Source organism: Netta rufina, assembly GCF_964035555.1.
Source record: "Netta rufina genome assembly, chromosome: 3".
Classification (NCBI taxonomy): Eukaryota; Metazoa; Chordata; class Aves; order Anseriformes; family Anatidae; genus Netta; species Netta rufina.
The window spans coordinates 115,694,444-115,718,473 of NC_140125.1; the positions used below are offsets into that span (position 1 = coordinate 115,694,444).

The 24,030-nt window shown below is 39.0% G+C and overlaps 1 protein-coding gene across 2 annotated transcripts in view; it reads right to left on the reverse strand.

The window, feature by feature from the left end:
* Positions 1-871: 871 nt before the first annotated feature.
* The window catches only part of SUPT3H (SPT3 homolog, SAGA and STAGA complex component), a 277,597-nt gene continuing 254,438 nt past the window's right edge, over positions 872-24,030 (reverse strand). For both annotated transcript variants that reach the window (XM_084284666.1, XM_084284667.1), the window contains exon 12: positions 872-2,544. In XM_084284666.1, the coding sequence (XP_084140792.1) occupies positions 2,503-2,544 (42 nt within the window). In that variant the 3' untranslated portion in view covers positions 872-2,502. The remainder of the gene's footprint in view (positions 2,545-24,030) is intronic.

Sequence of the window (24,030 nt, forward strand, 5' to 3'; positions counted from 1 at the left end):
CAAAATTATTTGTAAAATGAAATTACACAAGCACAAAGCCATTCAGGCACAGCCATTACCACCACCTCAGACTGATTTTTATATGCAAAGTAAAGAAAAAAACGCTGAGGAGAAAATGCACAGTGCCAGCCTGAACGCCCATCTCCGCTTCTGCAGCATGGAAGGTGGGGTTCAGACAGGCTCTGCACCCAGCATAGGTCCGAGTGCTCTCATTTGAGCTTTAAGCAGAAAGAAAGGCAACTCTAAGAAAAAGCAATTCCTTCCCAATATAAGAATAACTTGGCTGGTTCAAGTAGGGAGACATAACCTACCTTGTTTTACTCTCAATTCAGCTCATGGCTTATGTAGAGAAGTGAAAGGTTATTATATGGGTTTACTGGGCAAACCCAGATTTTATAAATAATTGCCTGTCAGGCTGTTCAAGATAGGCAAACATACGGCAGACCAACAAAAACATGATCTGTCATATTTCCGAGAGAAATGTATGTTGAGTCTTCATTCTCTGGGACTTCAAGTAGACCAGTAAAAAATAAGTGCCAGTATTTTCTCTGCTTATGCATATTTTAAAATGTAAAATCTGGGAGAGATACAGCTACGGAAGGAATTTTGATTCCATTACCCAGTGCCTGAAATGGTCTTTTCTGTCTATATGCCTGCAGATCGAAACCAAATACAATAAATGCTGGTGTGTCCTTTAAAAAAGTCTGGATGTTTACAGCAAGCGTATAATTTTCCATGATTAAGGACGCCAACAAAAATAAGAATGATGATAAAAAGAAAAGTTTAATCATATATTTCAACAAGCACAGATGGAACATCAGAAAGCTCCCCCCCCCTCCCACCCCCCACCCCCCATTTAATATATGGCAGTGTACACATTACTTTTAGTCCTTTGCATACAGATTAATTCCAGAAAACAGAAGTGTGAGCAGGTAAAAGAAAAAAATAATTCATAATTGGCAGTAACATTTGATGTACAAAGTTCACATTTAGGATATTTTGGTTGCAAAGAGAAGACACATTTTTCTGTTTATTTAAAATATAGATGCTTCTAAAGCTTTCGCAAGCAGGTCCAGGAAAGCAGGGCAAGAAAACCACTTACAAATGACCACAATACCATGCAGTGGGAGTAAAAGTTAAGACCTCACATACTCAGCACAAAGGAGGAGGACGGCTGCACTACATAAAAGTAATATTTTGCTGATCTCCTCTTGATCCCTTGAGTGCTCTGTCTTAATTTGAGGTTTAAGTTAGATTTCAAGCCTGTGCTACGAGCAGCTAAAGCAGACCCATGAGCTGCCCCAGGGACACAGGCAGTACATGCCTGCAGATCCTGGTGATGGGCTGAAGCATAAGCCCTTTTCTCTGGTTCAGCATCATCGTGGTTAGCTCTATATTTGTACAGATTTTATGGGAAGTAATGAATACGTTTGTGAGGACAGCACAGGCTGGAGGAGCAGGGGACGGAAAGAACCATTGAAGGAGGGACTGAGATTTAAAAAACAAATCTGAAAACAAACAAAGTGAACTAAAATATAAAAAGGCAATAAAAAGCCCATTTTGTCTTTAGCTGAATACAACATTAACACTGCCTTTGTCAGCAAAAGAGACAACATCTGCCTCCTGCAGCCAGCGCCTGGCCAGCATGTAACATTAAGCCTTTTTCAAGGATCACTGAGATGGACACGGCTGGTCAGGCTGTATTCTGTATACTCCAGGATACATTTTCTGAATAGGGGCCAGATTCTGTGCCAAATCACTGCAGAGACTTCCCTTGACTTCAGAGAGCAACAGCTTGGGCCTTCGGGGAGGAATGCAACATGGCAATATTGAGGATTTGGGACTGACAACTTCACTGTGTTGCGGTGTGTGAAGAAAACAAGTATTTAACCAAAAAAAATGTATAGGTTACCTGAACTTTTATCTGAAAACATTTGGATTTGAGTTAGGTATCACTATTTTTAAAAATTCCCTTGCTGGATTAAACTGGGTTATACTGTCTGAATGCTATCTAAAAATGACTTGAGGGAAATCACTGAATAACAGTATAGTTTTTCCTTTTTGTAAAAATGACAGGGAAAACCTACATAGCCTAGAACATCTTTGGCCTCTTTCTGCCCCATCCTGCTTCACAAAACAACATCACTACTAAAACACAGACTTCCAAACAATTAAATAAAAATGACAGCGCATATTTGAAAGGGGCTGACAGCAGCAAGTCCCCTGCAAACTTCAAACTTGTGTGATCCGTATTCTTGTCCACCTACACGCTATCCCAAACATCCTGCCATTAATTAGCTAAATGTTCCAGCTAGTAAACAAGAATAACGATTGAGGGGGCTGGAAAAAGAGACAGAGTCGGCCAGCAGATAGTCACAACAAACCAGCCCACTCACTGGTACACGGAGACATTGGAGCTTGTATTTTTTTCCTTCCATGGAGGGGAAAAGAAAATCACCTTAATATAACACTGTCTTTCCTGTTGCTGCAGCCACATCCATATTAGCAGGCGAGAAAAGTCATCCCATTTCTGCGGTAGGCACTCTGTCAAAGAAAGAGAAAATCTGTAATGAATTATCACGTCAACTTAAACAAGGGAAGAAGGCAGAGAGAAAGGCAAGGCTTTCTTCCTGTTTTGTAGACTATTCTGGCTGCAATCTAATAGTGTGCTTAATCTGAACATTTCTGGTGGGGAAGCTATAAGCAACCACGTTGTCTATTAAAAAATCAGTGTGGTTAACAAGTGGTTAGTGACTCTATTTCAGGAGAGTGAGAGATATGCAAAAATGTAACATCCTATTTTGTTAATTGCCTGCAAAATAGATGAGGCCAAAAATACACTATTATGCTGAATCTGTTTGTCCTTTATAAGCATGTGTTCTCTATTCACCATGCTCAAGAATCGCTTCTAACCTAACTATCCTAATAGTCTATAAATTACTGAATCATTACAGTTTTCCAAACCTAGTTTACAGTCTGAGTCTGCAGCTATGTAAACAGACACTGGTATAATCCCTACTCCCCAAACCAAACTCATTTTAAAGACATTCTGGTCAGTATAAAATAATTTGATATCTCACACATTGTAACCCGGGATTGAGCATTTCCAATGATAAAGAAACACAAGAGTTAAACAGCATCTGAGAAAAGAATTTTAAAAGATCCTGTGACCCTGCCTCACTAAAATATCTTTCATGCATTTTTAACATCTCTTTTGGAATCAATATAGGAAGCTATGCCTTTTTAACTCAGGCATACTGGAAATCCTATATTTTAAGGGGATATTCTTTGTTTAATTTTTTTTATTTTATTTTATTTTTCTTTTGAGATATTAATGATACCTTCAAAATGGAAAGGAGCTCAAATACTTTTGCTTTATTTGGTTCACCTTCAGCAGTCATCCAGTTTTGAAAATGAAAATACAGTCATCTATACAAGTACAGCTAGAGCTTTGTCAGATGTATTTTGTACCTCTTAGGGTTCATGCATTTAGGAAGTGCCTCATATACCATTTTTAGTTACTTTAGCAATTTCCTAATTAATCTCAGGAAGATCAAATTCTCCTCTCTTAGACTAGAAGAGTATCATAAAGACAGTTGAAAAGGATAACCTTGAACAACTTTGTGTATAAATAGTATTTGTACTGAATTGTAAGGAAATAGTTTCAAAAACAGCAAGTGTGTATTCAGAAAGACATTTACAGACACTGAATATGCAAAAGGAAATATGTACAAGATGTTCATTACAGCATCCCTTACATTAACACCATACTTCAACATGCACATTGAGCAGCATATGGTATTAGAGTCAAAGAGTGGAATATTAGTTCTGGGATATATAGCCAGTCATCAGACATGACAGTATCACCACAAACAAAGAAAATAAATCCAAAAACTCCATACCCAAACATGAAATGCACAAAAACAGACTAGCCAATAATTTTGAAAGGATCCAATATGTTCCCACAACCACAAGCAGCAAGTCCAAGGGAGTTTGGATCTGCAGCTTGCCCAAACCATTAGGGCTGGCATTTTGAAGTCAATGCAAAAGTAATGTTTTTAGCTCCTTGACCCCAGTATTTTTACAGAGGTTTATAACCCAAGTGTCAACCTTTAGCACATAAATTAAATATTCAGGGTTATTGTGCAGTTTGCTTGGAGATAAATGAACCCAACTATAAAGTTGGATTCACATGAAAGATAAAAGGTTGAATTTTATGAAGGGAATTTTGGTCGCAAAAGCAAAGTTGGGCTTGGCTGGGCTTACCTGGGAAATAATGCAGTTTAACATTTTCCAACATGGGCAATATTATACGGTTAGTTATAACCCTGAAAAGGTCATTTTAGAAGCAAGCTTCAGAGGAGGAAGGATAACACCTTCAGAAAGCTGGACACACCCACCAGTCTATATTTAGTAATATATTATAGCTAGAGTGGCTATAGTTAGGGTTGAAAACTATTTCCTACTTAACTCCCTGTTTCACATACTTTAAACTTTCTGAAACATTTGCCCTTGGGCTGAAATTTCCTTTGCTTTAATCCCTGCCTGAAATTCAGTTTTGTTGGAAGGGGCCAACAAAATTCCTTAAGCCATTTTGAAGTTCAGCAATAATGAAAACAACACACTTCTCCGTCCCAAGCCAGAGAAAGTGATTCTGATATGTGCATATTTTATTAAGGAATTTGGACACTAATTGAAGCATTTCACCCCCAAAACAATCTTTACCTTCAACCTCAGCTTAGAGGCAACTGTTTTGGAAATCAGTATTTCACGGGAGGGAGTTTGATTCATCCCATTCCATAACAAGATAACACTTCTTTCTTATTTTGATACACTACCAGATAATAAAGCCTAACCTCCAAAATACTTTTATGCATAGCAAAGCTATTTTACAGTTACCCCCTCATTCTAAGTTACGCCATTAATTTAAGATATATAGAGCTGAATTCATGATACTAAAAGACATATCTTCACATGCCAAGAATCCTGAAGAGAAACAGCATGTTTTTTTTTATAAACCTTGTATGTGCATGGGCCATCACAAGAGAGATTGTACATGTATGACAGTTACTGTGGTTTGATATAATGGAAAGGGATGAGATTTTTGGGTGCTATCCGACACTTTGGCAGTAACCTTGTTTAAAAAAGGACAGTTTGGCTCAGAATTACACGTGGAGGATAGCGCAGCCTCTTGATGTGGAAATAAAATGGCAGGCCATACGTGAATCCAGTTGGCTGGTACAGAGCTGCGACATCCCAACAGCAGGAGATAACATAAGCCCACCGTCCCTTCTGGAGCCCAGTTTGGAAAAACATTTACTGCATCCACATATTTTTGTGTGTGCTCTCTCTCTCAAAATGTGCAGTCTACCAGCATGTGCTTTGACATTTCCTGCTGTGGGCTGACTCTCTGCCATGGCTGAAGGTCCCTCAGCCTGTTACCGCACCCACTGTGCGCGGGTGGTCAAGGGACCACCTTTTAGATGTGGGAAATCACCTAGCTTGGCACAAATTATGCCGTCTACCTTCCCAGAACAGATCCCATGCTGTGAAAAGTTGATGTAACCTCATTTAGCCCATTTAGCCTTCACAGAAACTCTTCTGGTTTCTTGCTATCATATGGCGAGATTTTGCATCCTCTTTTCTGACCTCGTTAAATTGGGCAAATCAGATTGCTGCAACCCACAACCAGAACCTAAGCAGACTGGACCCAAAAAAAAGCAGCAAGGTGACCTTCATTTTGCCCAATCCACTCTTGCCACATGCCCCTGTTTGGGGGAAAGGCATGATGATTTTGCTGCTGAGCACTCCACTTCCTGGCCCTGACCCGAGCCCAACTAGGCAGCATGTGGATGCATTTTCTTCATTTAAGGCAATCTGAAGAACTTATGTTTTTCCCCTTTGCAAGTAACACAGCAATCGCAAACTCATGTCAGCTACATCTCTGCACTGCATTACACCAGACATCATCTGCCTGCCTACTGTACTAGGAAGCCTACCTTGAAAATGTTGTGCCTTTAGGTTATCGTAGTACATTGGATTCTGATATGGAAAGCTTCTCTGGGAACACTACCATAATTTACTCATCTTTTATATTATTTATATCATCAGTCTGAAAAGAATGGCAATGCAGCAGAAAAGATGAGTTGTGCTCACTTCTGTCTAAAGCAAGCTCACTTCTATCTAACTCTATCTAAAAGCAAGATCACACTTTGTCCTTGGTTTGGTGGAAGAATGCAAAACTAACAACTTAAGAAGGCAATTTGTAACAAAAGGCCTTGGTCAAGAAACTCCTCAAATTTCATGAAAACTCATCCACTTTCTGCTCTCTTTTTTAGTCCCATGTCCCTCTTGTAGTAGTAGCACGAGCTAGGATGCTATGATGGACAACAAAGAACTGCTCCTCGAAGAGGGCAGCAGAACTCCTGTCCCCAAAGTAGGTCATATAAACTCTTTAGTGAAGAGCTTATAAAGCCAATTTATAGGGCAGAAAATCACCTCATTTTTAACACAGACATACCGAAGCTGTGATTTACAGAAACAAGCACCAGCCAAATCCAAAGATTTGAGTACTCCTCCACTTTGGAGCATACCAGATTTGAAGACTAAGACATCTGAACAGGCACCTTAGCTAGAAATGGTTTCCAGTTAATGATTTATGGTAGTGCATAACTTCCCAGCTGTAGCATGATGATAAAGAATAATTTTGGCAAGAGAAAGAAACAGCTGTGACTTTTGAGCGGGCTGATAGGAGTTAAATTCTTTTTTGGAATAAGTTTTGGAAAGTGTAGGGTAAAACATCTCCAGTGGACATCTCAGACACGGAGGTTTATTGGGCCAAATCTTCCACTAGTTTCATGCTGGGGTTCTGCTTGCATTGAAGATGAAACGGAATTTTGTACCACCAGATAATATATTGTTTTATCATTTAAAGATGATAAATCCTGCATTACAGGTCCTCTATAAGCAAGTTACAAACAGCATTTTTAAAACAAAGTATCTGTCTCTTGCTGTCCTTGTGTATGTGTGTGGGCAAGTGGTTTAATTACAATGCATGAAGTGGAATGGCAGACAGAGACATCAAAATCAAAGAGCAAGTCCTGGCTGAACTTCATTAGCAAACATAAATACAAATAGGCACATCATGTTTGTGACATGCCATGGTCCTTTCCTCCTTTGGTAATTTTACTCTATTCTCTGATATTTGCATAAATGTAAATCAAACCATATGACTTAGGCTTATGATAGGGGAATCATATGCAAAACGTTTTTTCATTAAATAATTTTCTTCGTGCAGTCTTACAGTGTTACTGTGAAAATCAGGGAGGATTAGATCTCAGACAGTGAAAGCCTTTATTTAAGAACAGTGGAGGGAGCCCTGCCCTTTAAATAAGAGACATTCTTGGATCAGACACTGGCTGGCAGAATGGAAAAAAGGATGTAGCATTAACTTTCATTCCATTCCAAATAACCTGGAACCCATAAAACACAAAGATTCTCTAATTTTAAATCTGCTCCCTTTCTCCCTGTGTTTTCTTTCCATTTTATTTGTGGAATGTTAACTTTAAAATTTCATTAGCCCGCCATAATATCAAGCAAGTCATTCTGGGCACATTCATAGCTCTTTCTACATAAAAGCATCTACATTAAAAACCCTGTGATTAGAAGGTTACTCTTCTAATTTTCCCAGCCTGCATAGTCAAACCACATGCAAAGAAGTGTCAGCTTATTTACAGATTAAAATAATAATTAGTTTAGGAGGCAAAGCATAAGCAATATTGTTTAAAAAAGAAAATCTGCATGGTGTTTAGAATTAGCTGCTTCTGTTTAGGTCTAAATAAATTTGAATGGATATAAACTCTCCTTATTAAAATGATATACATGTTACAAAAGAAATATAATGGATAATTCTCTTTCCAATTTAAAACAATAGCATTGGAGGCTCCAGCTCTACAAACCCATCTTTAATCAGTAGTCAAAGCACAGATGTCTGATATTACTCAGGGAGCGAGGGAACTTTTTATGTATATAATGTCTAGAACATGGTCAGTAATGAATAACAAATCCCAAATATATATGTGTAAACACCCAGGTTTAGTTGATTATGAATTTGGACAATGCACCAAATGATCTCCCTTCTGTCCTCGTGAAATCACACAGATTTCATTTAGGAAGGGCCAGACAGCTGTGCTGAAAGCTCCAGCATCCGTTTACCCATACAGCTAAGGTCATCCTAGAAGCACAACCACTGTTGTGATTAAGCTAGCCCCAAGGAACCACAGCTAGGTGTTAAGTAACACAAATAAAACAACTTAATTGCCCGGGTCTGTTCTCTGAGTCTTCACCCAGCCAGTAGGACCCCAGCTACAGCAGTGGCTTTTGTGTCATGAGTACCGGGTGCTCTCCTGAAAGGAGACGGAGATCATCAGTACACTGTACGTAGGCGAATGCATACATCAAGCACTGATAAAAGCACTGCCCCATTAAACCACCTTTCAATGGTCTGTGACAAAATGCTTTTCAGCTTTGTCAGTTCTGGGCTTCGGTTTGCTTTTTATCTGCCAATGGCGTAAATATTTTCAGTAATCACATAAAACGGTGTCGTTGTATCCAGGAATGGGATATATCCAGGATATATCATCCAAGTCTGTTAAAGAACATAGTCTAAATCTGAAATACCCAACTTTTTCTTTGTTGTTCTGTGCTACTGGGAATAATGACATTCCCAAGGCTGGTGGAAACACAGGAGCTCTGAAAAACAGGACCCAAATGTATTTCTCAGACACCTTTGTGCAATACCGCCAGTGGAAGGAGAACAAAATTTAGGGCTTTTATTGCCCTTCAGCTCTTTTTGCCAAATTTGTGATGCCGCAGTAAACTAGCAAAGGCTGTTCGCAGGGCTGGGCCGATATTATAAGAAAGAAAAACAAGGCAAAAGGATCATGGCTCCTGTTGCAGCAAGAACTGGGGTGTGGGAGTGGGGTACCAACGTCTGCCAAAAGAAAAAAAAAAAGAACAAAATTGGTAGGGAGAGAAAGATCATTTTAAGTTTCTCAGAGGGTATTGTAAACAGTGGAGAAAGAAGGAAAAAATGGAACCATAAAACAATACTTGGCAGCCAGCTTTGCAAAACAAACATATTTTCACAAAGCTCTTCCCATCACTGCCACCAACTTTAATAGGCTGTATTTGTCTGAGAGCAAGAAACCCTTTTTAATTGTTAAGAGAACAGAAGACGCTGCCTAGCACGCTGGAAGAATTTCCTCTTCTGAGTCTTCACTGAGACTCAAGCGCTGCTCGGTTCAGTGTCAGGGAGAGGAATTACTTCCCTCGGGCTGCAAAACCCAGAGCTGGGCTCTTGAATCCCATCTCCTGAACCGAGGGAACAAGGCTGCCTTCTCCTGAGGAGCAAGTTTGCATGGGCTTTGGTGTAATGGCCCACAGCACCAGACAGGCCACTGGCAAAGCGCACAGAAGACCTCGATAGATACAACCTGATGTACCCAGTCGTAAGGGAAATGTGGAAATTCCCCATCTTAATGGAAAAATCATGGTTCCTGAGTATCATAAGCATCGTAATTAGTTCATTAATAATTTTACCACCTTACGTCACATTGGTCAAAACGCTTCGAGTTGCCCAAAGACTAATGTCTCCTCTTCTGAAGTGTCTCAATTTGCTGCTTTAACTGTAGGGTAGCAATAATATGCATGGGCAATTTTGCTATGTCTGAGAATTAAATTAAAGCTAGAAGCCTTGAGACATATGTGGAAAAGACTTTAGGTATGGTCAGATACTGAAACCTCTGGTTTATGACTCAGGGCACACCACAGATCCTTAGTCACTGCACTCCCATGTGAAAATTTACCACTAATAATAAAAATTCTTTCAAACTGCAATACAGCATAATGAGCATGAAATAGCCTGGATGGCTCACCCTCTCCAAGGATGGCTTTTCTTGACCTTGTAAGGTTTCCCTTTGCTGAGGAAGAGGGTCAATTTTTTAATTTTAATTTTATTTTTTTCTCTGTAGATAGTGAAAGCAGAGGGTTAAATTGTTCCTACATGTCACCACCGCGCATGAACTCAGCATATGATTTTTAGCGAATTTATTTGGAAACAACATGGTGTGGTACAGTCGTCTGAGCACAAGGACAGGAGCCAGGGCTGGGCTCTGCTCCCAGCTCTGACACTTACTTGCTGTGTGGCCTCAGAAAAACCACTTAATGTTGCTGTGCTTCAACTTCCCCTGTCTTTGAAACAGAAATACTACCACTCACTTAGAACTGTTTTGAGGATTGATTGATTATGGAGCTAATACATGGTATTTTGGAAATGCTGCATGCTATTCAATAATTATTATTTGCATTATGTTGTGTCTCTTTGCATTACGTTGTGTTTGGCCATTGTAGTGGCCAAAACACCAGATGTACAGAAATGGATGCTGAACTTGGCAGGTACTGGATAGGAGGAGCGGGTGTTTCAATACACTATTTGGGGAAAAAAAAAAAAAAAAAAAAAAAAAGATATTTCACCTATATTATTTTCTTGAAACTATTGAAATTGTTGCACCAAAAAGGAGCATTTCATGACCTTTTGCAGCACACTTCTCTTCCCCCACCCCTGAAAATATTCTGTGAATGCTCACTTCAGAGGGCACACCATCTGTACTCTTCCTTTTGATTCAGCAAAACATCTTCATGGGGAAATGAGTACCCAAGCAACAACGCGGGGTGGAAACCCTGTAAACAGAGGAATTTTCTCAGGCTCCGAGGTCCTTCGCGGGTGGCGGTGTTTGGGTGCGGGCCCTCCCAGCCCCGCGCACCGACTGACTGATGCACTCTGTCTGCAGCCAGCTCCCGCTCACCGGAGCGGTGGGAGGTAAGAGGAATTAAGGTAATGCATCAGTGGTTGCCAGTGGAGGAGATGGGGAGGGAAAAAAAAAAAAAAAAAAAAAAAAGAAATATACTATTTCAATCAAAGTCTGAAATTTGTAGAAGTGGTTTTGGTCTCAATATAGAAAAAATATTTATCCAAGAAACTCCTACTCGGGTGCGAACATCCTACTTCTAGTGGGATTTTGTTTGGCAAAGTGCTGTGAAAGAGTGGAAGCTAATACAGAGCATGTCTATAAACAAATATATTTATTTAGTACAGATTGACACATTCACTAGAGTATTTCAGTGATTACACGTGTAAAACTATTTCCTATAGTGGTTTCCTTTTGTGATTCTGCTAATTTATTCAATCCACCCCATTTTCATGCATTGAATGTTATGAGCCATTTCAGCCACCCAGACTGAAATGTGTGTTCGGAGACTACATGCCTGTTTTTTCATTTCATCATCTACACATAATTATTTGGTGATATTAGGAATTCGAGCTCAAATGGAAGCCAACCAACATTTTAATAGCTTAAAAATCATACAAAATGAAGTCTGCCCTGAGGTTAATGAATAAGAGCCAAATCTTGAGGCTCTCGCTCAGTTTTTACTCACTCTTTATCCAGGCAAAAGTTGAATCAATTGTACTTGGACTGATTAAAAACAGAAGAACATATATTTGGAGCTTTCTCTCAGGTAAAACTGAATAAATTACCTAGGATTACGCTTTAGAGTGACATCCAATCGATCTTTCACATGCATTTCTGCAGCACTCTGGAGAAAAAATTCAATGCTGAGACAGTTTACCCAGTTAAAACAATACTTTAGCAGCAGAATAAATTATTACACACTACCAGGTTTTATGGCACTCATATTAGAAATAGCCCCAAATCAAAATATGCTTTCTAGTCCCTCATGAACTTCCACATACCAGGATCAAATCCAAATTTAAAAAACGGTGCATGAAAGCTGAACACACTTATCCTTCAAAACAAAGCTCCATCTCTAATTTGAGCCTTAGTCTGGGCATATATTGATACAAATATATGATTTTTGATGATAGGAAGCACTTATAATTTAGGAAATTAAAGCTTATTCTTTAATGATATGCAAGTTGTCCTACTGCTTGTGCAGAGAATGCAACGTGCCTGTAAAAAATATAAAGCAGAGCAGTTAATTCCTTTGAGCAGTTAACACTTTACTTGTAATTGGTGATAATCACAGGAAGATCCTCCTACCCTAACTAACAACTCATTTCAGTATTGGACTTTGCCAGCCGTGTCAAAGCAATGACACATTTATCCCATCAAACAAGATCTAAGCATTAGGATGTGGAAAGGAAAGTAGTATGAAGAACAGATTTACTGGGCATATGCAAAGTGAATAAGAGAAGGAAACAGTCGTTAACAGGAATGATCTGGTCATCTGTGAATAATAACAGATCACGGACGTGGTCTGTGTGATAGCGGCCCTGCTCACTATCTCCTGACAGCGTGCAATTAGGATCTCAGCACTGAAACATGCCGAGCATATTAAGAGCTCGACTGTGGGTGGCTTCTTTTGTAAATGAGCAAGTGGGGACACGTAAACAGAGGAGTCTCCTCCAACCACCACCCATGCCGCAGGCCTGGAGCTTTCCAAGCTGCAGCGACTGGTCCTGCTGTTTCCAACCCTCACCACGGAGGTGAGCGGTCCTGGGTCTTCCCCAGGCCATTCCTAACAGTGGTTGCCTGCAGGACGAACAGACTCCTTCACGTACTTGCATGGGGCTCTACAGACCATGAAGAGCATGTTGGCCAGCATGCCAAGATGGCTCAAAGCCCCGCAGGCTGCTGCACAGGGCAGCCAGCGTAAAAAAGTCCTTGTTGTACCTTCAAAGAGGTGGCAAGATATAAGCTGCAAGGATGTACCAAGAAACTTGGGGTCCCAAGGACAGCCAGGACTTTTTTTTAATTATAAATTATACATTTAAAATTACACTATACCCATCTTCAAATGTTGGAAAAGCACCTTGACAGAAGATGGACTTCAAGTCTTTCTAAGGAGTGGCTCAAGTTACCTATAAACTTTCCAAATGTCCTTCTGTCTGTCTGCTCTGTACCTGCCTAACATCTTGGAAAAATGGTCCACCATGGAGATACCGGGCAGTTGCTCAGAACAGCAGAATTCTAAAATGTCTTTCCTAGAATTGACTAAAATTCCCTTTCATTCATTTCTGATTGACTGGTCTGCGGAGACAGCAGTAATATTTACTTTGCAAGAAAAATAATTAGACTGTTTCTGAACTTTCATACTACTCTCCCTCTCCACAGACCCTCTTATATATGTTACTTGCTATGGCAATCTTTACTAAAAATAAATTTCTTTTGAACTGCTAGTGCAGACCAATGCCATTAGGAATATCTCATCCATCTGACCCATCACATCAACAGCTCTCTTCTTCAGTACCACTGTCTCTCTTGCCTTTTTCTTTTGTACCCTGTTTTGCAGAAGACGTACATTTATATGCACATCTACAAAAATGATACTCACCTGGAAACAAAGTGGTCAGGCCATAAGATTCTTCTGGCTGATTGCCACTGTTCAATCATTAAATATAGACTTAGGAGTAAGGAGATGGATTATCGGCTTGTATCTCCATCAAGGGCTTTTCGTGATATCACAGCCCATATTTTTCTAATAACATTGAAGAATATTTAAATCCTGTATGAAAGTTTTTTCATAAGTACTCTTTGATAGAAGAACATTTTGATTTGTGTGCATGCTGACACCAGAACAGCTCGATTACTGCATGTTCATTTATCAAAGAGCACAAGGTCGATCCTGTTTGGATGTGGAATTATTACATCAAATACATAACATGCACTAATCATGCTGACAGCAACACTCCCTGCTTCTCATTGCTAGATATACAAAAACAACAAACAATTACTGTAAATGAAGAGTTAGTTAGGTCTCATTAAAAGGTATTCTTACTAAAGTAATAAGAGTTTATATTAAAAAAAAAAAAAAAAAAAAAAAAGGTGGTAGGGGAGTTATTGAGCACCAAAACTAGAACATATTGCAGTTCCTAGTCTTAAAAGGTGATAGCATCCAGTGGATCCAGACTTCAGCAAAGAGAGTATGTTGTCTCGGTCACATTAATTACTGTAATGGTGTAACTCCCTTTTGCTTTGTTTCTCCTTCCTCCCCCAGCAGAGTGGCTGTTGGTAAGACGGGAATGTCAAACCCAGGTTTTCAGCCCTCCAGTAGCTCTGAATTTCCTGGCTTTTGTGGACTGAAATCAGACCCTTAACATCATTTTTGTGCATGTTGTTTTGGGTAATTGACATTAATTTTTAGGTTGCATCACCAACGTCAATCAGCACTGCTCTCAGAGGACTGGAGTTAAGGGGCCACAATAAAAGGACATAATATTGTTTCTTTTGTTTTATTTTTGGAGCATTTTGACTACTCTATACTTTTCCCGTTGATGTTGCATTCTTTTTGTGTGAGACATTGTAAAGCATTATTGCCTGTCTTGTTTAAAAGACTACTTTGGTATTACAGTAAACGGCTCTAGGGGCTGGGGCAGTCAGCACTGCTAAAAATTCAAGCTGATACAGTCAACACTGGTAAAAATTCAAGTTGATACCTTTTGTCTCTGTAACACTTTGAAGAAACCATGAAACAGCAACACATTTCTTTCAAGGGAGATGTATTGCCAGCTACAGATGTTTTCCATCTGGGAAGCGGAAGGTTGACCCCCTCCCCCTCCACTCATCAGTGTTCTCACATCGTAGAAGGCATCTACAAAGACAACACGGCTGTAAATGATATTCCACAGAAGCCTCCATCAGCACGTACTGTGAACGAACAAGCTGATTTTCATTGTACAGGGCAGGAATATGCACCGTTGTAGCCTGTTTATGGTAAAGACTTTGACTCTTCAGCTTCCCATTTTACCAGCATGCTGCACAAATATTTTAGTAAGGGGACAAGAGAAGCCAGATTAGGCTTCTGATGCTAAAGTAAAGAAGTGGAAAAAATAAATTAAATTGGCAGAGATCACTGAAGATTATTACATTGCATCAGCTGGTGCATTCAACATCTCCCTCAAATCCTTTGAGTGAGAAGGAAAATTCTCTTTCCTACAAGATCATGGTTTTAAGAGCAGGAGCATATGAGGCACCTCTATTCAGCTAGACCTATTAGACATTGATACATACACAGCATCACAGGTATACCCATATAACAGAGCAGTTGGGTGAAATGATCTGCTGCCCCATATTTTTTGTTGCTCCCATCCCTACGTAACAGCTATAGTGAAAATGGACTCAGATGTACAGCTGGACTTTAAAGAAAGTAGAGATGTATTTCCAAATGTTACCTTCCTGTAATAGGAACAATGTCTTCAAAATATCTTAGAGCTCCAAAGCACCATTTTGCCATGCTTACAGTCTGGTTCAAACGAGCTTGTTAGGTGCACTCAGTATGTTTTGTCCTTTCATAAATCTGAATGCTTTTTTGGATACCTAAATGGGAAGGGAGTTAATCAAGTCTTGAAGGCAGGTGTGACTTTCCACAAGTTCAGTTTGTAATGGAGGCATTACAAACATCTCAAACAACCCTTTCTGAAAATATGTAATTATCTCATCTCAAAAGTAACAAGCTTGAGAATCAAAAAGAACCAAAACAAAGGAGTGTGAGCAAAAAATTCTTTTTGCCTATTTCCCTACACTTTTGGCTTTATCCAACACACGGAACTAGTCTATGTTAATCGGTATGAAGTGTGCAACTGGACCATTACGGCTCGTTATGCTAGCCAATATTAGTAACTTACATTAGTTTTTAGCTTTTGCCCTACAGTTGTATGATTATCATATATTATCACATAATAACAATATAAGCTCTAACATATCTACAAAATAAACCCCAATGTAGAGATTTTGAGAGCCAATGTCTTATGTCAGTTCCGGTCATTTCACTAGGAGCTATGTGGCTAAAACTTTAAGAAGGCTCAGAAATAAACCTTAAATGATATTTATATTTATGTTTCTTTTCTTTTCTTTTCTTTTCTTTTCTTTTCTTTTCTTTTCTTTTCTTTTCTTTTCTTTTCTTTTCTTTTCTTTTCTTTTCTTTTCTTTTCTTTTCTTTTCTTTTCTTTTCTTTTCTTTTCTTTTTTCTTTTCTTTTCCCTTTTTCTTCTAAAACATGAACCACTATTGACTCATTTGTTAAAATCTACAAGATATTTCTAAATAACCTGAAATCTTTTCATTCCTTCTTTCATATGTTCCTGCTCTTTCTCTGTTCTTCATGACAGCATTTTTTTTTCTAATTCTTTATTATCAACTCTCTTCTCCTTCACTTTAATTAAGTCTTTCCTTCTATTTATCTCTGTCTTTACACCTCAGTTCTGCTTATCTGTCCCTTCCTTCCCAGCCCACTCTCCCATCTTTCCGTAAGCCATCATTCTGGCTCACCTTTGCATCCCTCTCACTACTCTTTTTCTTTCCAACTTTATTTCTGAAGATCCTTGTCACCTTCTGACATCATGTTCTCTGTGAAGAAGTGAAGGGCTCTCTGTCTTGACAAAATTCCACCCAAAACTTACATCATTCTCTCCTGACTAGCTTATGGCTCTACAACTATATTAACAGTCATTCTAGAAACTATAGAAAATTAGAGCTATTGCCTATGATAGTTGTAGGACAGAGGAATAATTTTGTAAGTACCAAAGGGTGCATAGAGCATGGTAAGAGAAATTCAGTGTTTGTGTATAGGAGCAGGAGGATCATAAACACCAATTTGGAGCAGCCAGCTATTCGCATCCCAGGCACAGAGCCCTCAAAAGCTTGAGGGAGTTTCATGCTTCCCACAAGCTTAAGTTCAATCTTGGATATTAAATATAAATGAAGCATGGAGTTTTCTTTTTTTTTTTTTTTTTTTTTTTTGGCTGTGATGATTAAGTTTGCTTAAGGAAAAGAAAGCAAGAGGGAAATGGAAAAAAAAAAAAAAGGCACATGCCACCCTGATGTCAAAGGGAAGTGTGTTTGTGCCTAGTGCATTGAATAAATTGATAAAAAAATACCTCACATTTGTGGAAAAGTTCCACTTGTGAAAACCTGGGGCTTTTGCCCCAGAAATGGTGCCCTTTAGCTTAGCCTGGTTCAGACACCAGCTGAACTTGCAAGCCTTAATTTCTAGAAAGCTTCTATTTTTCCTGAAAAATCGGTGTCACTTAGTAGTATTTCTCTTCACTTTGTCTTTAGCTGGGCATGAGTCAACTGAAAATGTATGACTTCTTACATAGCTCATAGCAAATGTAGATGTATTGTGGGGCAGAGTATTTTGGGTGGTATTTCCTCCTGAAGGGGTGCTGTCGATGGGGTGATGGGGTGAACCATTGATCCTGGCCCTCTCTAGGGGGTAGAATTCATCCATCCTCAAGGAAATAAATCTTTTTTGCTATGTTTCATATAGTGCTTATGACAGGTGTTGCATTCACAGAGAACAAAACTCAGGGCAATGAAGTATGAGCCTGTCCAGACTGCACAATGAAACATCTTGGTCCTGATCTGGAAGAGAACGTAGCAAAGCCAGCTGCTGATTCAGTTTTGGCTTTTGAAACAACTGGCCATGGTGCCAACTGGGGTGGTGTTTTTGTCTTGTGGGCAAATTTTAATCAGGCACCAGGCAGAGTCAACCAACTAATTACTCACAGGCTACTTGCCCAGTATTAAAAGGGAACAATTTTCAATTTTTGACAGATTGGATTCAAACAGGCAACAGAAGTGAAAGCATCTATTGTCCATTATCCCATCCAGCCCTGAGACTTTCAATTTCTCAGTTACCACGTAGCCTGCTCAGAAAAGGTTGGCCAAGCAACAGCCTCTCTAAACAAATTACATCAAAATTCCTCACACTATGCCACATATTCAACTTCTCTTTCCAAAAAAGAGCCACATAATAAGTTTCTAACAAGGACACTGGTTATTAAAGCACTCTAGATTTTCTAGGTCAAAGAGGTGAAGGGCAAAGTCGTAATAACTGAAATAAAATATTCTATAAATCATGTGTGTTTAGTTACAAATACCAGAAAGCAAGATATGAAGAGACCTGCTGCTACAATAACCAAAATCTAGTTAACTATTTTGAATTACCATCTTCTTGATGAAAGCAGGGTTTAAGGCATCAGAGTTGACTTTTGGAAATACCCAAACAGTTCTAAACCACACAGCTTAGTAGAAGTTGGACTTTTCTTTCTTTTCCCACTCCAAACTTTTCCTCCAAACCATGTAAGACATACATGGCAAAACAACAAAAAAATACACTTGTAATGTACATTGTTCCTTTTTTCATGATTATACAACAAAATAAGATACCTTTTTTCACACATTTATTGCTTGGTTAACAGAATGATCTAAACTGAGATGTGTAAAATTTCTTAACTCATTTTAAGTGAGGAAATTTTAAAAATTGGCCATCTGCACCTCCTAATTCTTAGAAACATTAAAATCTGAGATTTTTAGAAAGAACAAAATATCATTTCAGTATATTTTGTGACATGCATTTTTCACAGTCCTGCATCTGTATAGTAGAGGATAGTAAGAGAAAAATGTATTTTTGATGGAGTTTTCTTCTCTAGGAGCCACCCTTTATTTTTCTACTTCTCAAATGTGTTCAGACCCGTACTTACTGTGAAGACTAGAGCAGTTTATCAATTTTTCAAGGAATATTCTTTGTTAAAAATAATTAAAAACATCTCCCATTTCCTCATTTTCCCAACTTTTCATCTGCAATGGTCATTTTTCAGCAGTTCAGTGAAATACTGAGAATAAATGTGCACTTGGTTAGTGAAATGTTGATATAAAATGTTGACTAAAAAAAAATAAATTAAAAAAAAAAAATGAAGAAAAAAAGGAATGAGCCAGATTGACAGTCTAAAATGGGTACAGAGGAGCTGCAACCTACCTTCCATACCAGAAGGTAGGAATGGATCAGCCCAGTACAAGTGGAGCAATGAAGTGGGAATGCAATGGAAAGGCAGAGGATGTTCTTTCTCAGTCAAGAAAGCCTCAGAGCAGTCTCTGTTGGTGGGCTCCATGGGCCCCCATATGTAATCCTGCCCCCACCCCACACTTCCTGGCCAAAAAAAAAAAAAAAAAAAAAAAAAAAAAAAGAGAGAGAGAACAGTTGGGGTGGGCTGTGGTACCACTTGCCTTCCTTCTGGGTGAATCCAGAGGAGGAAGAGATCAGGATAAATTATAGGGCCCTGAAAAAGCTCTCTGTGTTTATGATTGCACCATCTGGAACCAGTGATAACTGCACTATTAATGGAGGCGTTACTACAGAAGATCTGCCGTGTCTATTAAAACCAGCCATGCTGTGTGCTGGCTCACGATGCATGTTTGCTCTAATTTCCTCCCTGACATTTCATTCCTAAAGCTGTCAATAACCCGTTAACCTTCTTGGCACTGAAATTCTAAAACAAAGTCCCGTTTCAGCTCTGATTTTGAATTTGAATTGTGATAAGCAATACCAAAGGCTAAGTTTCCAATACATAGCTGCCCTAATCTAAATCATGCAATAGGTCCTTTTTTTTTTCTTTTTCCCCCTTGTTTTCCCTTGCTTACACGTAGCTCTTCTTTGCATCATAAACCAGGATACAACAATGCTGTTATGTGATATCCTAAAATTAAGAAATTAATTTGACGGCAGAATAGCACTGTTCTTTACTGGTAAATGACAGCTTGATCCTGCACTTTACAATGGCCAGAAGTGTCCTGTAATCATGGCGATTGCTCACATTCATACAGTTTGAAGCCAGAAGGAAAAATTAGCTCATCTTGTCTGACCTCCTGTGTACCACAGACCACAGAATTTCAGCCAGTTGCCCCTATTTTGGGCCAGTAACCAGTTTAACAAAAGCGTATTTTCCAGAAATTCATTTGACCCTCATTTGGAGTCATCACGAACTAGACAATGCAGAACTTCACTTGGTAGTTTGTTCCACTGTTAATTTCCTTGTGCCTTACTTCTAACTTGAATTTCTCTGGTATTACTTTTCTACATAAACACAAGTTATAAGAACGGCAATTATGACTGTCTCTACGATAATAGCAGCATTAATGTGAAAAGAACATGTCCAACCAGGATGTTAAGAAACATTTTGGCTACAGACACAGAAATCTTTAAGCACCAGCTGAGCCAGGTAAGCCCATTTCTGGATTTGGTGCCATGTCCGAGTCAGGTACAAAAGGATGCATCTACAAAAGCATTTTAGTTTGGATCAGGTTTTGAAACAAATCTCCCATTCAGCCCCACTTACTGCACATCAGTTTGCACCATGGCATGAATTCAGAGCACACTAACTGGACTCCTTTTGGGTAAAAACAAACCAAAAGTTGCACTCCAACCACTAACAGGCATTCAGTCAGTGGGGCCAGGCTAGACCTAGTGCTAGAGTGAAAGCACAACCCGCGGAAATGCTCTTAGTGTGGATTTCAGGTCAGCACCACGCATTTGTTTTTGACACATCTGCTCCTGTTTGTACTTCTTGCAAAAGCAGGCACTGCCTAATTCCCTCCGAGCTTTGTGCCAGCAGTAGCAGAGAAGAGAGAGAGAAGGAAAGGAGGTTTTAACAAATAATTTCAGGAAAATGGTAATTGGAGGAAGAAATTTAGTTGAAGAATAGATGGCTATTAACGCATAACCTGAGGAACAATAGCAGTTATCAGAAGGTAACATGGCCACTAAAAAGGGTTCCTTTTTTTCAGTAATATCCTTATGTCTAGGAAATAACAGATACTGCTGAGTAATTCACCTGGTCTATCCTGAGAAGACCAACTTGGAAACAAATGGCAGCTAGGAGAAGTGCCAGGAAAAGATCAGGAGAGACACCAATGTGGAGTAAAGACAACAAATCTGACCTAACAAATTACAGAAGGACATTCATGGTTCAGGAATTCCACAACATTTTAGAACCTGTGAGGACAGTGGTCATCATTCATTGCTTCCTGTCAGTGATGTCCAATGCCCACTGTCCAAGGGAGGAAGAATAGGAATTCACCTTCAGAACTTGCATCCAATTACCCAGTCCAGACATATAGGTCAGTTAGACATTTTATGCTACAGAAGACTTGAAATGACACATGTAATTCCAAACAAGACCACTTTTTTTTTTTTTTTTTTTTTTTTTTTGTGGCTCCTAACTTTTCCAGATGAGCAGTGTCATTCTCAGAAGTAAGTAGTTCTGTGTGAGACAAACTACCAAGAGATGAGCGAAGAGCAGTAAGAAGATGCTAGACCAACAGTCAGTTCAAAACATATTTTTTTAAAACTTTTGTTGAGGAATCTTCCTGGAGAGTATAAAGGTCAATGCAAGGGAGTTTCATGGCAAACCAAGATTTATTACAGAGCTCTGTAGGGAATTGATGACACAGCAAAAGTAAGAACTATTTCAGTCTCAGTTCACCATGGTTTTCACCCTTCCTGTAAGTAGCCATTGCCAGAGCTACCAGCTTGTCCAGTACAACCTCTTCTATGTCACAAATCCTAATTATCCCATTTCTTCAGAAGTACCCCCATTCACAACAAGAGAAACTAGAAATTGCAGCATGGAATTTCAGAAGAGCACAAACGTCTCTAATGTTTTCTTCTGATTTAAATATATATATATATATATATATATATAAATATATATATTTTTATATATATATATATATATATATATAAAAATATATATATTTATATATATATATATAAATCTCCTCTTTCTCCATTTACTACTCCCAGCTTTTCAAGGGATTGATTTCAATTTTTTATTTTTTTCATTTTTGAGATTTCTCATCTCTGGGATGAAGAACTGAAGTAGTGAAATATTCCAAATAAAAATGGCAGAAAACATTTGCTCCAGTGAGCTGCAAGTACCAACGTAGACCACACAAAATCTTTGCTCTTAGCCTCTCAGCAAATGTCTGTGAATCCAGAATTCTGAAATACAATTCACATAAGAGCAGACAGAGTTCATGATAATCTGATCAATAACCTTTTGGGGTGTCCAAGATTAGAAATAGGTGCTAATTTAAAATGAGGTTTTAGGTTTGGGACTGTTGGGAAGGGTAACCAATATCTACAAGAACTTTTGAAAAGATATACTCGGTCTTTGAATTCCAGATACCACTGAAAGAAAAACAAATTCCCAGCAAAAGGGGGAATCTGAAAAGAATAACAAGGTGATTTTTTAAACCTTTGTAGGTTCCGAGAAGTTGCTTTGGTCTTTGACCCTTTGGCTGGTGATGCTGGATATATGCAAACAGTAATCGGTTCCAGACCTGCAGTAGCAGTGCTCACTCATAATAGAATAAAATTATAGCTTACATAGGAACTCAGAATTGAGAAAATCTCTGACTATTTGGCAAAGGAAAGTATCAAGAAAGCAGAGGGGTGGAGAGGGAAAGGTTGTAAGGGATAAGAAAAGAAAATTATACTGTTCAGACAAATTACACAACATAGACTAGGGGCAGAAGGACAGCACCAAGCTGAGGGATCACGAAGAAAGCTCAAGAATAAGTGGATATGACACAAGTCAAAGAATTTGCCAATGGGTACCTTTAAGGAACAAGGTCCATATAGCATTATCCATGGAGAAACATCCTTGCCACTGCAGTTAGTTTTCACCAACATATCAACACATTCTCTGATGGACTGGCACACATACATGAAAGTCTTCAGAATGAAACCTAATATACTCCTGTCCCCACTGGAAACCTCACCTTCCTACAGTCCCTGCTAATGTAACCAGCTGGGCCTGGAACAATGCCACATGTGATCATCTCCTGTATTACAGTTTTCTCTGTCGATGCTGGAAATGAAACCTCAGGCACGATAATACCAAGAGTTAACACACACCAGCGACGCTATGCCAGCTCAAACCAGTTACATTTTTCTGACTCTGTGGTGGTTTTAAGTTTTCCTTCTCTCCTTCCCCCTCCTCTGATCAAGGACACACATGGCTACCCAAAAGCAGCAAAGCCTTTCTACCAAAATTACTCTCCTTTACTAACAAGACCACAAAAGACTGAAACACACAACACTGTCTGCCACCACCCTAGTCTAGCTGATTGTCTTTTAATAGCTACAATAAAGTTGTGCAAAGAAATAATATTCCACATCCTTGACTCTCCCGGGCAGTATATGGATGATCCCAAAGGAAAGTGTGCCTTAGCTGAATCTGCTACTTTATGAGTAAAACAGGAAGTTCAGTCCCCTTTTATTGTACCTTTTTATTTTTGAAAGGCTGCCCAAACAGTTCCAAGTTAAGTTGAAGCAAAGTTATTGATGTCAAGAAGCCAAGATCTTTCGCCATGGTTTGCTGAATGAGGAAGGAAGAAAACTGTTTGTACTCAGCTGTCCTTGCGTCTCCAGGCCAGCTTTGAGCCAGAGAAGCAGGAAGAGGAGAAAGATGAATAAGTGAAAAGGGATAATGTTTATCTTTTAACAAAATCACAATGTTCTGCTCCTAGCTCTAGCAGCCAAGACTCGCTGTTGCATCTTTAAGACAGATAGTCTCTTCTCTGAGAGACGACAGGCTAATTATAGTGCTCCTGCCAGAGGGAACTCACACATGCAAACCATTATGTAAAATATAATTTTTTTTTCTTTAAGAATGCTCAAGATCATTAGACATGGTTTTTTCAATGCTAGAAAATCAAGCCAAAAATGAAAATAAACAGTTTCAAGTATTTGCAACATAATTCCCTCACGCATTTATGGAAATATAGTAAAAAGCGCCTTAAAAATGTGGTTTGACATTTCATGCTGCTCTGTTTTTCTATTTTTCCAGTTCTCAACATTTGCCCTCTTGTCCTGTATCATTTAAGTTCCACTGCAGTTTGGAATAGATGCTGGTCATAGTCTTTGTCATTCCTACAGAACTTTCCAGCTTTGTTTCAACTAATGGGTGACAGAAAGCATCACAAGGACTTGCTATAAATCAGACAAATGCTTTACAAAATTTATTTTGCATAAAACAACCGTAAAGTCATTGTATGCAAATACGATAGAACCCTTCACCAAGATAATTACATGTACAGTATTGCTTCCCTAACGATGTGCTTTGGTAATTTAAGGCTAATATAATGATCATTTAACAGCTAGGCACGTC